Below are 12,934 nucleotides of genomic sequence, written 5' to 3'. Positions count from 1 at the left end.
TCTTGCTCTTACTTTTTTCTTTATTTTTTTTCCAATTTCTCTCTAATTGTTATGTCTTTTTATTCTGTGATTTAAAGGTCTATTTATAAGGTACAATAAAGAGAATTTCATATTGATTCCAACTTTAAAAATTAGGATTATAAAAAAAATTTTATTTTTAAAAAGTTTAACTTCAAATTTAATCATGATAAAATTATATTATCACCGGTCACTCTTTTTTAATTTATGGCTATTCATTCTTTTTTTTTAATTATCTTTTTTTTAAAATAAACAAATAAATTTTAAAAAATTAGATAAATATAAAGAAATATAATTAAAGATAAATAACAAATAATCAAAATAAAATAAGTAATAAAATAAAAAAGATAAATAAACATATAAAGAGAGAAATAAAGTAAAAACACAATTTTGATCAAGTTTGGATCAAATTTGAGCTCAATTAATTTGAGCCTTTGCTCATGAAATTAAATCAGACCCAATCGATTTAGATCCCAAATTAAATTAGGTGTCTACGACCATATCCAAAAAATTGTTTACATAAATATATAATATTAGGTCTACTTTTAATCAAAAGAAAATGCAGTATTTCTAAACCATATCTTGATTGATATGACCAAAGTAACATTTCAGTTATTAGCAAACTGATGATCATTCTTTATAGAAACAAAGTTTTGGAGAAACAAACTAGGGAACATTCAATACTAACTACAAGCCCTAGCAAGCCTCTATTGGGTTCTTCTCTGAAATGATAAGAATGTATCAAATATAGAGGCATTCAGGTTTTGAACAAGTAATATCTCATTCTTGACTGTTTATTTTGGAATGCATTGCAGCTATGGCACTGCAATTATATTGATAGAGAAAGAGAAATAAACCGGCCTTCTGGCTGCCTTCATGATCATCTCAAGGAAGTTCTTATTACTGTAATCTGTAGAGTAACTTGAAGCTGAAGATCAATAGAATCACCTGGCAACATTGTCTTTCCAAATCATTGTCAGGCGCCAGCCAGAGCTCCCCCAAGCACTTCATTAGGTCAGGGACCTTACTACTATTAACGGTCGAAGAAGATCAGCCCCCAATGAAGTGATCAGGGGAACTCCAGAAGACAGCTGACTCTCTATTTCTTCTTTGTCGATAGATGTTTAGGAAATAGAAAGCCAGCCTACCTATTTATAGTGAAGGCTCTATGTGCATGTAATTCAGTAATTGTGGCCTTTTGGCCGGTTGGGGGGCGTTAGATATGAAACAAATTCCACACATGGGAAGTTTCTGAAATTGAATCTAGTCAGAATTGTGGGCATTGGGAACTAGAGATGCTGAGGTAGAGAATATTCTTGAGGTCAGTGGGCTTGAGCTCTCCCCACACCTTTTCTACACTTCTATCTTGCTTTCTCTTCTATCCTTCTCATAGTTCAAAAAGTGTTATACAAAGGTAAATCAGCAAAAGGATTCCTGAGATTGCCCTTAATCGACTTGGATATATGTGTCGTTAATAGTCCAAACTATCTTTAATTAGAAGTTGTCTATATGTATGTTTTTGAGATGACAATCAGAAAAGCTTCATTGTGAATACTAGATTTCAATTAATAGCCGCTCCGATTTTATGCGGGTGAAAATGCTGGATAGAGACTAAAAGTATGGACAGAATTTTATGTGACATTTGACCTCAAATTCCTTCCTAAGGATCCATCTGGCCTGTTATCGTGCCTAGATTCATTTTGCCTAGAGGAATTATCCTGGCACATATCTCCCACTTGAATCAAACCAAAAACCAGCAATACTGAGACTAATTGCAAGTCTCACGCAACATTTGAGGTGAGTCTGCAGATGTTTCCACGTGAAGCAAGCTGATATCTGTTTGAAGGTGCTCCTTCAAAACTAAGGGTAACTCCCAACTGAAGTTTTTTTTGCAGATAGTCCTGACATAATTTAATACTAGAAGGAAGAAGATTAGAACAAAACAAATTAGAGGAAAGCAATTATTTCAATTTTGGTAGAAACCACAGGCTAAAACACATAAAGAAATGGATTTGTCATCGGGTTGCTGTGTCAGAAACTAACTAGTCTTATATGTAGTTAAAATATAAATTACAGCACTGTAAAATGAATAACCACTGTTTAACAAGAATTCATTGAGTGCTTCTGTTCTCTTCATTGTAGACAATTATGGATGCAATATCTTCAATCTTCCATGGAATGTGAAAGTTGACTGAGAAAAACTTAACTACTGCTTTCCTTGGATCGGAAACAGCTCTAAAGCCAATGGAAAAAAGGTTAATTAGAATGCCAAAAATGTGCTTCTTTCTGCATTTATTTATAATGGTGATTCAAATGGCTTGCCGCTGCTAGATTTGATATGAGATAGCTAGCATTCAAGCAGCATGGTATGGGCATGTTAATCGAGATCGCAGTAACTGGTTTTTTGTTTGCGTGGTAAGTAAACAACCTAGCTACTTTAAATTGGCAGGAAATTATGCTTTTTTTATCAGTTCTATCATTAAGCATAATTTCATGGCTAGTTGGCAATCCTTTATAGGTATTCTAGTAAGGTTAGGCTATTGTCATAGAATCATTTCAGCTTTGCCTCTTGACAAGATGAAAGTAGAGACTGTTTCTTTCTTACTTCTCCAAAGAAAATGGGTGGAGATTTTATAGCCCTTTAATATAAAAAAGAAGGTTGGCATCTGGAGAATGAGGTTTCCTTGATGCACACAAAGCTTTTAAAAAAAGACCTTTCTTGCTAATCAGTTAAATTGCACCAGGGCAAGATCCAACACAAAAAGGAAGATTGGTTTAGATTAATCGTTCATATATTAGAGAAGGAGTTTTTTGTTGGACCAATATGATTGATAATGTTTAAAATAAAGAGTTGGGGTCTGACGGGAATTCCAGTACCAATGTGTATATCAGATAACTTTGTCATCTTCTTTTGTGCCAATTAGCTTTGTTTTTAACAGAATTCCTTGCTGTAGTATTTCAGATGAATCACATTTAGTTTTACTATTAGTATCAGCTAGCTGTCTTTCCTTTCAGAATATAAACAACAAATGACATTAGGAGTTCTTCCAAACATTGATAATCATCCATTAGTTTCAAAGTTCCTTAATAAAGTTCTTAAGCCTAACTCTAGAGATCATGCGATGAAAGATCACTTCAACTTTGTTTGGTTGCTTGGTAAGGTACTGCCAAATAATCACACTATTTACCCGGTCTGTGCTACATTTATTTCATTCACAAATATAGAAGTCTCTGGCAAATGAACCTAGACGCAACAATGGGATAAATGGGAGGTAAAGAAAACATGTGGTGTCACTTGCCTGTTGCTGTACATTCTTCCATCTTTTTCACTGAATCTCTTTTTCCAGCCCTTCCTTTTGGGCTTAATCCTAACCAGAATCAGGTGTATAAACCCAACCGGAACAGGATTTTTATGTGGGCCAGATGCTACTGGAGATTTCACTAAAATAAACAAACCTGACCGAACTTCTTATCTCCTCTCAATATCTCAAATCTGTAAAACGGATCTTATTTTTCAAGCTTATAACCTATAGCTACTTCTTAATGACTTAATCTTCAAAGTGCAGGAAATAACACAAATTAATGTTGCCAAGCATGAGGTATGGTCTGCTATACTTGAAAAAAGTTTTTTTCGTTCTGAAAAGTGAAAAGAAAAAGTTGAAAAGGATAGGCCTTATAGATGAAAGAGTTGGAGAAATCCAGAAATCTTTCTGTCCTCTAGCTACTCTTGTTTTATGCCCTTCATTTTCCCTCAAATATTGACCAGGTTCAATTCCAGCAGCATTAAAGCTGTGAATTTCACTCACTTCCAACAATAGATCACCCTTTCGAACTGTGTCATTGTCAATATCTAAGCTTAGTGAGCCTTGCCTATTTATACAGTGAACCTTCTGTGCATTAATATACCAAGAAACTGTAAGATGAGAAAGGGAATGTCAGCTGTTCCCTGGAGTTCCCCTGACCACTTCACTAGGGCTGTTTTAAGACCCTTACCGAGGAAAATTTTGCCCCACTGAAGTGTTTGGGGGAACTCTGGCTGATAGTTGACACTGGTTAGCAGGAAATATTGTTGAAGGCTAATTTCATGGATAGGCAGGCTTTTCTAGTAACATGTAAACTAGTTCATCCTTTTATGTTATTCAATGCTGTTTGATGAAACCATCTCTTCCACACTTGTTCATGTGACATAGTCAGGGGCTCTCTACTGTCTTCCCCTTCCCTTGTACCTTCCCCATCCACTGACAAGTACATTGGTAAACTGAAACATCATTTTTGGTTTCTATCTTGCTCATAGTGGTTTCTCTTGATTTTCCACTTTCAATTTTCATAGGCTTGCAGATACTCTAATGCCTTCAATCTCTCTTTTTCTTGCTGTATTTTTATTTTTATCTTGCATAATTATCATCTACTGCTCCAACATTGCCTGCATTGAGAATGTATATGGACCCAGGGGACTTGTGATTTTTCCTTTCCCCCTATTTTGGCTGCTTCCCTTTTCCTTTGGGTGGTATCTGCATCAATTTGGAGTCTACAAATGCTCTTTTTTGCTCATTTTCTCATTTCATATGACATCGGAGGTATCGTACACTGTTTTCTTTTGAGATCAGCATTTGCTTTTCTCTCTCTCAATGGCTGGGAAGAATGCACTTTAGACATTAACTCCATGAAAACATACATGCTAAAAGATTTTACTTTATTTCAAAGGAATGTTTAGAGCCTAATAAATAATTTATTATAAAGCATATGATGAATGAAAAAGATTTTTCCAGGTGACTTGTGAGCATTCAGCTTTGATACCAGATGGCAAAAGAAGGCACTTGAAGTAAAAAATGTATTATTTAGAGAAATACATGAGACTTTTGAGAGAATATCTTAATTTATTTTGTGTTAATGTGACGTGAAACTTCTTCAAATAGATTTAAAAGTAAAAGGATGATTTTCACTGTTAAGGATTTTGTTGTATGCTAAAGTTGCTTCTTGCCTTCTTGCTTGCTATAAAAAACAGGCCACAACTAAACTAAACAGTGCATTAGACATGCTATCATGGAACGGTGCATGCCTTCTTAAACACGTGGTTACTTTTTAGTCAAGTTGGCTCTCTTTTGGTAGCTTGGGTAAAAGCCTGTCCTTTGAGGGATATAAATTTCTGGCATCTTGCTTGCCCCCAAGATTCTAGTTGGCATTGGAGGAAACTCCTTAAATTGGGAAATTTAGGCAATAAGCTTTTGAAGCATAGAATTGGGGATGGGAAGAGAATACACTTCTTGTTTTACAACAGGTTTGAAACTGGTCCACTTATTGCCTATGGCAGAGGCATTCCATCACAGATTGCCATCGCTGAGAATGCAACTGTGGCTTCTGTTCTCTTCAATGAAGATTGGACAGTGGACTTGATCCCTCATCACCTCTCCAGACTTGAGGAATGTACATCAGGCTTTGACTGATCTTACAATTAATGCAGAAGAGGATGTTGTTGTCTGCATCAAGGTCTAGAAAGTTTGCACTTTCAGATACTTGGGTTTGGATCAAGGATAAACGTTTCAGTGGCTTGGCTTAACCTGGTCGGGAACTCCTCTTCTCTTCCAAAGCTTAGTTTTGTTACTTGGTTTGCTGTTTTTGATAGATTAAGTACCCTCTCTCGTATCAGAAGTTGGGGTATTCAACTGTCAAAAACTACTTGCTATTTCTGCAGTGCTGAGGATGAGAATCGAGATCATGTTTTCTTCTCCTGTAACCTCCTGGAGATTAGTTCTAGAAAGGTGTGGCATTGGTAGAAGGTTTCGAAGTTGGCAAGAAGAGCTTAGCTGGAGTATTGACCGTTCCAGGCGGGGAAAACTTCCCTGCTATTCTTCTGAGAGGTGTATGGACATCAAGCATTTATCATACATGGCATGCTAAGAATTTATAAAGTTTGGTAGTTATTAGGCATTGGTTTTAATTGTTTATCCAAATTTTTAAAAAATTCAGCAAGTCTTTCCATTAGATCCTTATGTCCTGTTTCTTTAGATAATGAAATACTGCTTATGAAAAAACAAAAACCTAAACAGTAAACTCTAAAAATAAATAAAAATTAGCTACTACTTGAAGCATAAAATAATTAAGACCAAATTACTAGCAAAATCTTTTTTGAAAGACATTCACAAATAATACAAGAATTCGAATTGGTTTGATGTTTATCTACGACAAGAAAGATAAAAAACGAAACCCCTAACTCTCAGTTGGCATCTCAAATCGACAAATAGGACAATAATGGCTCTGCTTCAACCATGTTTCGATGCAGATAGCATGAAAAGTATGAGAACAAGGCATCCGAGAAGCACCTGATCCAACCTTGATTTCCTCCAAACATATAACGCAATCTTCGCCTTTCACCTTCCTTTTCTTGATGTTTTCTTCACCCTTTTCACGTTCATCTCGATCTTCCACTCTAACCCTCTTCAGCATCTTCTTAACCGATGACTCCTTCGCTGGAACCATGCCATAGTTACTCTCTAATGCTGATTCCTCCAAAGCTCTTCTGACCAAAAACCTCTCGTTGTTTACGTGTTCTTCGACTGTTCCCCATAGCTCTAAACGTAAAGGCAAGACTTTACGTCCCATGTTGGACGCCAAGTTTCCGATTCTAAGTCCATGTCGGATAATCTCATCAATGACAATGTCAAAAGTAAGAGACTCTGGGTTGATACGAAGTCTTGTTAACATGGGACCAAGAATTTGCTTAGCCTGGTCTTGGTTTTTCAAAACATGGAGATCGAAACGAAGAGTTTCTTGGGAGAAGTTGTTGCTGTATTCGGTGAAGCGGCCAATTAAGCAATCATGGCGGACAATCAGGATATCGAGGGTGATTGTTACTTCAATTTGGACGAAACGAGGAGCTGGGTAATGGGGTTCTGGTATAGTATTGGGTTGAAAAACTTCGTGGTACAGGCCATTACAGCGGTAGGAAACCGAAGCCATTGGAGAAACTTGAAGAGAAAGTTTCTGTTTGAAACAATCAGAATCGTGATCGCAAGTTGCGAACTCACAATAGTATTTAAATGAGCAACGGCGGTGGAGTGAAATCCTATATCGAATTCGAATAGGGAAAATCCTATTCGTGAAAGGATTAGTATATCCTATTAGTAATAAATTTTAGTATATCTATGTGGACAGGAAAATTATGGGAGACAATTTTTTTAAAATAATTTTATAATAGTTATTGCCTTGGCTTGCTTTGGAGACAATTTTTTAAGATAATAATAATATATTTTCTTGTATGCTATAAATTTTAATATATATCAATATTGATTTATTGAAATTAAGGGATTAAAAAATGCTAACGCAATCAATTTTTTTAATAATTGGTTGTTTTAATTAGGAAATGTAATTAAAGTTAAAAACATAATAATTAAAATATATTATTTAATTAATAAAAAATAACTTATGTATAATAAATTTTGGAAACCACTTTCATATATTAAGTTTTGATCATTGAATTTTTCATGACAGCGTGTCAATGAAAATAAATTATTCATATATATATATATATGTATATATATCACAAATAAAAAAAAATTATATTTAAGCATCATTTAATATTGTTGTTAAAAATAATTTTTGCATTTAAAAATTATTTTGATTTCAAATGCAACGATAAACAACCAAAAAAATTTTTATTTTTAATTTAAAGATTTATTTTTTTAATTAGAGCAATAAAGTTTATCAAAAAAATGCTTTTATAGTGAAAAAAATATGTTTAGTAAAAAATCACTTTACTATTTTTATATTTATAATATTTTATTATTATTATATATTTTTAAATATTTTAATTACTCACAATATTTTTTAATAATAATATCAAAAACTTAAAATTTTTAAGCACAATTTTTTCACCACATTTTTTAAACCCAAACTTTTTCTAACCCAAATGCTAAACTAACTCTTAGTGAAAATTATTCTGCTGTAGATATATTACAAGCTGCATGCTTGCATGATACTGCAATATTACAATGAAATTAATGAAATTTTTTTAAAAATATTTATTAAATAATTTGTTAATACAATAAAAAATTATTTATTTTGATTGGATAAGAATTTAAATATTGATAAGATTAGTAATAAGTAATTACTATTTTGTTAGTTAGTTATGAATTTGATAAATGATAATTTTAAATTAGCTATTACCTCATAAATTTTAAAATTTGACTTCATCAAAGTACTTGCTAAAACCAAAATCGTAAACCAACCATAAAAATTTTTAAGTCATATTTTCAAAATTGATTGATTAAAATTTAATCCTGTAATGGATTACTCTCCATGTATAAATTTTGATATCATCAAATCGAATTATTAGATAAAAAATAAGATCTGATTAAAATTAAAAACATAACAGTTTCACTTTCTTGCCATTGTTTTAAATTTAAAATTGGAAAGTAAAAAGTAAAAAAGAAGTAAAAAAAAATTACTTAAGACAAATAAAAATAATTAATAAAATAATTAAAATAAAATTAATAACAAAAACTCTTCCAAAGCCACTTATCCTAGAATTAGGAGTTGATCTTCAATAAGAAACAAAAGAGAAAAAAAAAAAATGTAAAGCTCTTAACTCCCTCTATGCTAGCATCTCAAATCGGCAAATAGGGCAATAATGGCTCTGCTTCAGCCACTTTTCGATGCAATCGCCATGAAAAGTATGAGAACAAGGCATCCGAGAAACATCTGATCCGACCTTGAGTTCCTCTAAACATATCATGCAATCTTGGTCTCCAATTTCCATGCAAACCTTCTTCAGCATATTCTTAACCGATGATTCGTTAGCTGGAACCATGCCATAGTTTCTTGCTTGAAACTCTGATGCCCATTCTGTCAAAGCTCTTCTGATGGAATTAGCCCTTACATGTACCAGAAGTGTTCCCCATAACTCTGCACGTAAAGGCAAGACTTTACGCCCTCTGTTGGACGCCAAGTTTCCAAATGCAAGTCCACGTTCTATAATTTCATGGGCGAAATTGACAGAAAAACGAGAGATTGGGTTGACTCCGAGTCTTGTTAAAGCGGGACCAAGAGTTAGGTGAACCTGGTCGTGGTTTTTCAAAACGTCGAGATCGAAACGAAGAGTTTCTTGTTGTAAGATACGGTTGATGTTGAGGTCGCCGATTTGGTTGGTTATGCAATCATGGGGAACGAATGTGAGACGAATGCTGATGGTTAAGTCAACCTGGTCGAGACTAGGAGGTGGGTGGGTTTCTGGTATAGTCTGGGGTTGGAAAACACGGTGGCGTAGGTGACCATACTGGTAAAAAAAGGAAGCCATGAAACTTTTGGAGAGAAAGCTCTGAGACAATCACTAACAATCTGTATTGTAAGTTTCATCTGTCGTACTTATAGAAGGCAAAGGCGGCAGAGTCAAATCTTATACCTAATAGGAATAGTAAATCTTGTTTGTTTTAATACTTGTCAATATTAAATTATTGATGCAATTGAGTTATTAAAAGAATTAATGCAACAAATTTTTTTAAACATGGTTTTTTTTTTTTATTTAGGAAATTAAAATGATCATTATTTGTCTAGTTAAAAAATGCTTATATTTTCATTGAAAATTTTTTATACATACATAAATATAATATAGTTTTTTTAATAAAAATTTACATCTTAAGGGTTTAATTTATAAAACTAGTATTATATAAAAGGAAAAACGAAAATAGGAAAAAAAAGAACTATATTCTTTAAGCGTTTGTCACTGATGAATTCACAATTGGTTCAAATAGAGCAGGGCAAAGTCCAACGGTAAAAGCAAATATCTAAGGGAATTGGTTAATGTGCTGAGCTAGTGGTGGCAGTCTTCTTGAAATCAATTTTGTCAACCTTAACTTCACCATCGATGAGTTCATACACATATACCACTACACGCAAGCCATCTATGTCCATGAGCACAAAGCTTGGGTTCACATCGTATGTGAAGCTACTATATGCACCAGTGGCAGAGCCAGGATTTATGACAACACCACCCTCGTGCTTGTATGCTTTGAACTGATGGGTGTGTCCGGTCACAAGGATATCGACATCCAATTGCCTTTGTAGCATTGCTAGTGAATCCAAATCCCCCCACGGAATGACCTGTCGAAAGTAAAAAAGAAAACAAAAACAAAAAGAAATATTAATGATTGCCGACTGTTGTTATAATCATACGAAGATCTATTTACAACAAGTTGGAAAGACCGCTAAAAGCTTGTCATTAAACAAATTCAGAATAATCTCCTCTGGCCAACTGAGGATGTAACCTAGTTTAAAGCTTATTCCTTTTTCTCTTTTTGACAGGGAGATTGAAAGCAATGGGTGGAATTCTGCATCTAACATGGAGAAGGGTATCTAAAACTAGCTAGGAAAGGTTCCCACATCTCAGAATGCCCGTGGAGCAACTGGATCCAACCTTATATCTGCTGAGAGAGTACTTAGCTTATTGGTTAAGCATGTACACCAGACGTTATAAGGAAAACCGAGACAAGTCAATGACACAGTAAAATAGCTTCACACCCTAAGTTGCCCCTCAATCCCAAACATTAGTTTATTCTTGCATCAAACATGAAATAACATCAACAAAGGAACAATGAAAAGCTCTTCACATTTCATCCCATTATTATCGCTCCATAGATGGAAACTGATACAACCATATGATGATTACAAAAATGCTCAAGTGGATATAATATTATTGTCCACTTCATAAAAAAGAAGTAAAAAGTTAAAAACAAAAGAAATTCAATATGCTTGTAAATGTAAAAAGCTTGGAACCTAGATATATTCTCTGCTGCCACTACATATACAGCAAATCAGGATCTAACTTCATCATATATTACAGTACTCCCAAACCAAAAAAATAAATTGGGATGTCAAATTCTTTTACATCAAATGGAGGGTTAGTACAAACAAAAAATGAAAGTACAGACAGGGGATGAACATAAAACCTGGTGACCATGGCAAATCCCAAGCTTGAACTGACCAATTGTCAGTGTTTTGTTCTCTGGATAACGGGAATCTTCATCATATTCACCTCGAGTAACATGCAAATCAGGACAAAGACTCTTGAAGTAATCATGAATTTCCTGCTCATATAAAGCAAATACAATAATAATTTACTCAGTCTCAGGCACTTGCAAAAGAGGCCTTACAAGGAAAATATTAGAAACAAATCTACAATGCTAAATTGAATATTTGAGATTTTATAGATAAATGGCAGTTTCATCCTGAAAGCAGGCAGAATAAAAACGTCAATCCTCGTGCAAATGGGTTAAGTTGATGCCACATAAAAACGAAAAAATGTAAATCAGAGTTAATGAAATTATATTTGGTAGACTTCATGGAATTGCACAAAATATTTATGACATTGATAGATAATCTGCTTCCACTACTAAAGATTTTAACAGAATAAGTTTCCAGCCAAGGAACTATTCGAGGTGCTTTGTCCATTAATGCCTTCTTAGTTCTGTAATTAGACAAGGCCACTAGACTCTGGTGCTCATAATAAGCAATCTATCACATATCTATATAAGATAAAACTAAGGCTAAAACTATAAACTACAAACTGCATAGATGCACAGAAGGCCAACTGACGCAACACTTTGTAAAATTACAGTAGTTAATCTTAAATGTATCACTATCCCTATTACATCATCCGGCCTCAACATAGACATCATTTGGTAGTTCTCACAACATAAGGGCACTCAAGACGGCATAGTTATGTTCTTTCTCCTAATTTGTCTTTTGTGACACCACTGGTAATGTAATGGAGCCCAATAGCATAAACAAGAACAAAAATCTTTTCAAAAATAAATATAATAAGATAGAACAAAAGGGAATTCTTAACATCATTAACTGAAAAAAGAAAAGGCTAAAATAAAAAGTGGTAATATTACTTTGATACAGAGATTGCCAGTGCAAATGATGTGCTGAATCTTGCCAGGAACAAGCATGGACTTGAACTTTGGAGGCAGATCAGGTGCCCTGTGAGGAATATGAAGGTCCCCTATTGCTAACACCAAAACCATCCTTCTCTTACCAACCAAGTCAATAGCTTCCCTTAATTCAATTCTAAAAAAATCTTTCTTTTTCTCTCTCAATACTCAATCATCCTCAAAACCTGCGTAAACCCAGATCTTTTCTCAGCAATTTATTGATAAAACAAGACTACCCATAATAAGAAAAAAAAAAAAAAGAAAACTTGAAATTTTCACATGGCAACGATTAGCTTTTAAACCCAGAAAAGGAAAAAAAAAATAGTCCAATAAACTACAAATCCCAAGTCAATGAATAGGAACTATTGAAGAGATCATAAAGAAATTCTAAAGGAAGGATCTTTAATTACCGATTAACTGAAAACAAAACCAGACTGATTCCTTCCAGTTCGTCGCGTCAAGTCGATGTTGTCAAAATAAAAACCGGGAATGTTTGTGGAATTTTCTTCTTATTGGGGATGTTTGGAACTTCGTATAGTGGGTTGCCTTATCCCGAACAACTTTTTCCGTCTGGAAAGACAAGAATAAGTTTTTTATTATATTTCCGACACAAAATAATTAGGTAAGCTTATGTTGAGTAATAATTCGTTTTTTATATTAATCAAAGTTTATGATATATCAAGTGACTGTTTCTGACAGGATAGATATGATTGCTCTCATCTTTTAAAGCTTTGAAATTACCGCTAGCATTGTTTTATTGTTTTATTCAAAATTAAATCACTTCGAACATGTACTAATTGTACCACTAAGCTATGTTGCGTGGTTTACTTCACTAGGCCAGCTTTAACTAGGTGATTGTCTCTGCTATTTTCATTGTTCATTTACAGAACATCGATATATGTTATAGTCATGCTTCCAATGCCTTTCTTCAACCAAGGTTTCTAAGTTCAGCTTTCATCAGTTGGATAATAATGGGAAGTTGTTTTAGT

General features: G+C 33.9%; 3 protein-coding genes across 3 annotated transcripts; all 3 read right to left on the bottom strand.

The window, feature by feature from the left end:
- Window positions 1-3,562: 3,562 nt before the first annotated feature.
- Window positions 3,563-8,315, bottom strand: LOC111289076 (uncharacterized). Its single transcript, XM_089760279.1, has 2 exons — window positions 8,309-8,315; window positions 3,563-7,133 (listed from the first exon to the last, which is right to left on the bottom strand). Exons 1-2 carry the CDS (start codon window positions 8,313-8,315, stop codon window positions 6,226-6,228), a joined length of 915 nt encoding a protein of 304 aa, XP_089616405.1. The 3' UTR covers window positions 3,563-6,225.
- A 172-nt stretch (window positions 8,316-8,487) lies between these two features.
- LOC111289075 (uncharacterized) lies at window positions 8,488-9,562 on the bottom strand. The gene has a single exon (XM_089760154.1). The coding sequence runs from the start codon at window positions 9,308-9,310 to the stop codon at window positions 8,609-8,611; it is 702 nt and encodes a 233-aa protein (XP_089616280.1). The 5' UTR covers window positions 9,311-9,562; the 3' UTR covers window positions 8,488-8,608.
- A 136-nt stretch (window positions 9,563-9,698) lies between these two features.
- On the bottom strand, window positions 9,699-12,515 carry LOC111288384 (vacuolar protein sorting-associated protein 29). The gene is made up of 4 exons (XM_022879265.2): window positions 12,356-12,515; window positions 11,907-12,130; window positions 10,959-11,096; window positions 9,699-10,113 (listed from the first exon to the last, which is right to left on the bottom strand). The coding sequence occupies exons 2-4, from the start codon at window positions 12,036-12,038 to the stop codon at window positions 9,811-9,813; spliced, it is 573 nt and encodes a 190-aa protein (XP_022735000.2). The 5' UTR covers window positions 12,039-12,130; window positions 12,356-12,515; the 3' UTR covers window positions 9,699-9,810.
- Window positions 12,516-12,934: the final 419 nt, after the last annotated feature.

Source organism: Durio zibethinus, chromosome 4 (assembly GCF_047325235.1).
Source record: "Durio zibethinus cultivar Kanyao isolate XHJ-2024 chromosome 4, ASM4732523v1, whole genome shotgun sequence".
Classification (NCBI taxonomy): Eukaryota; Viridiplantae; Streptophyta; class Magnoliopsida; order Malvales; family Malvaceae; genus Durio; species Durio zibethinus.
Note: the sequence above shows the minus strand (reverse complement) of the source record. Positions and strands in the feature narration are given on the sequence as shown.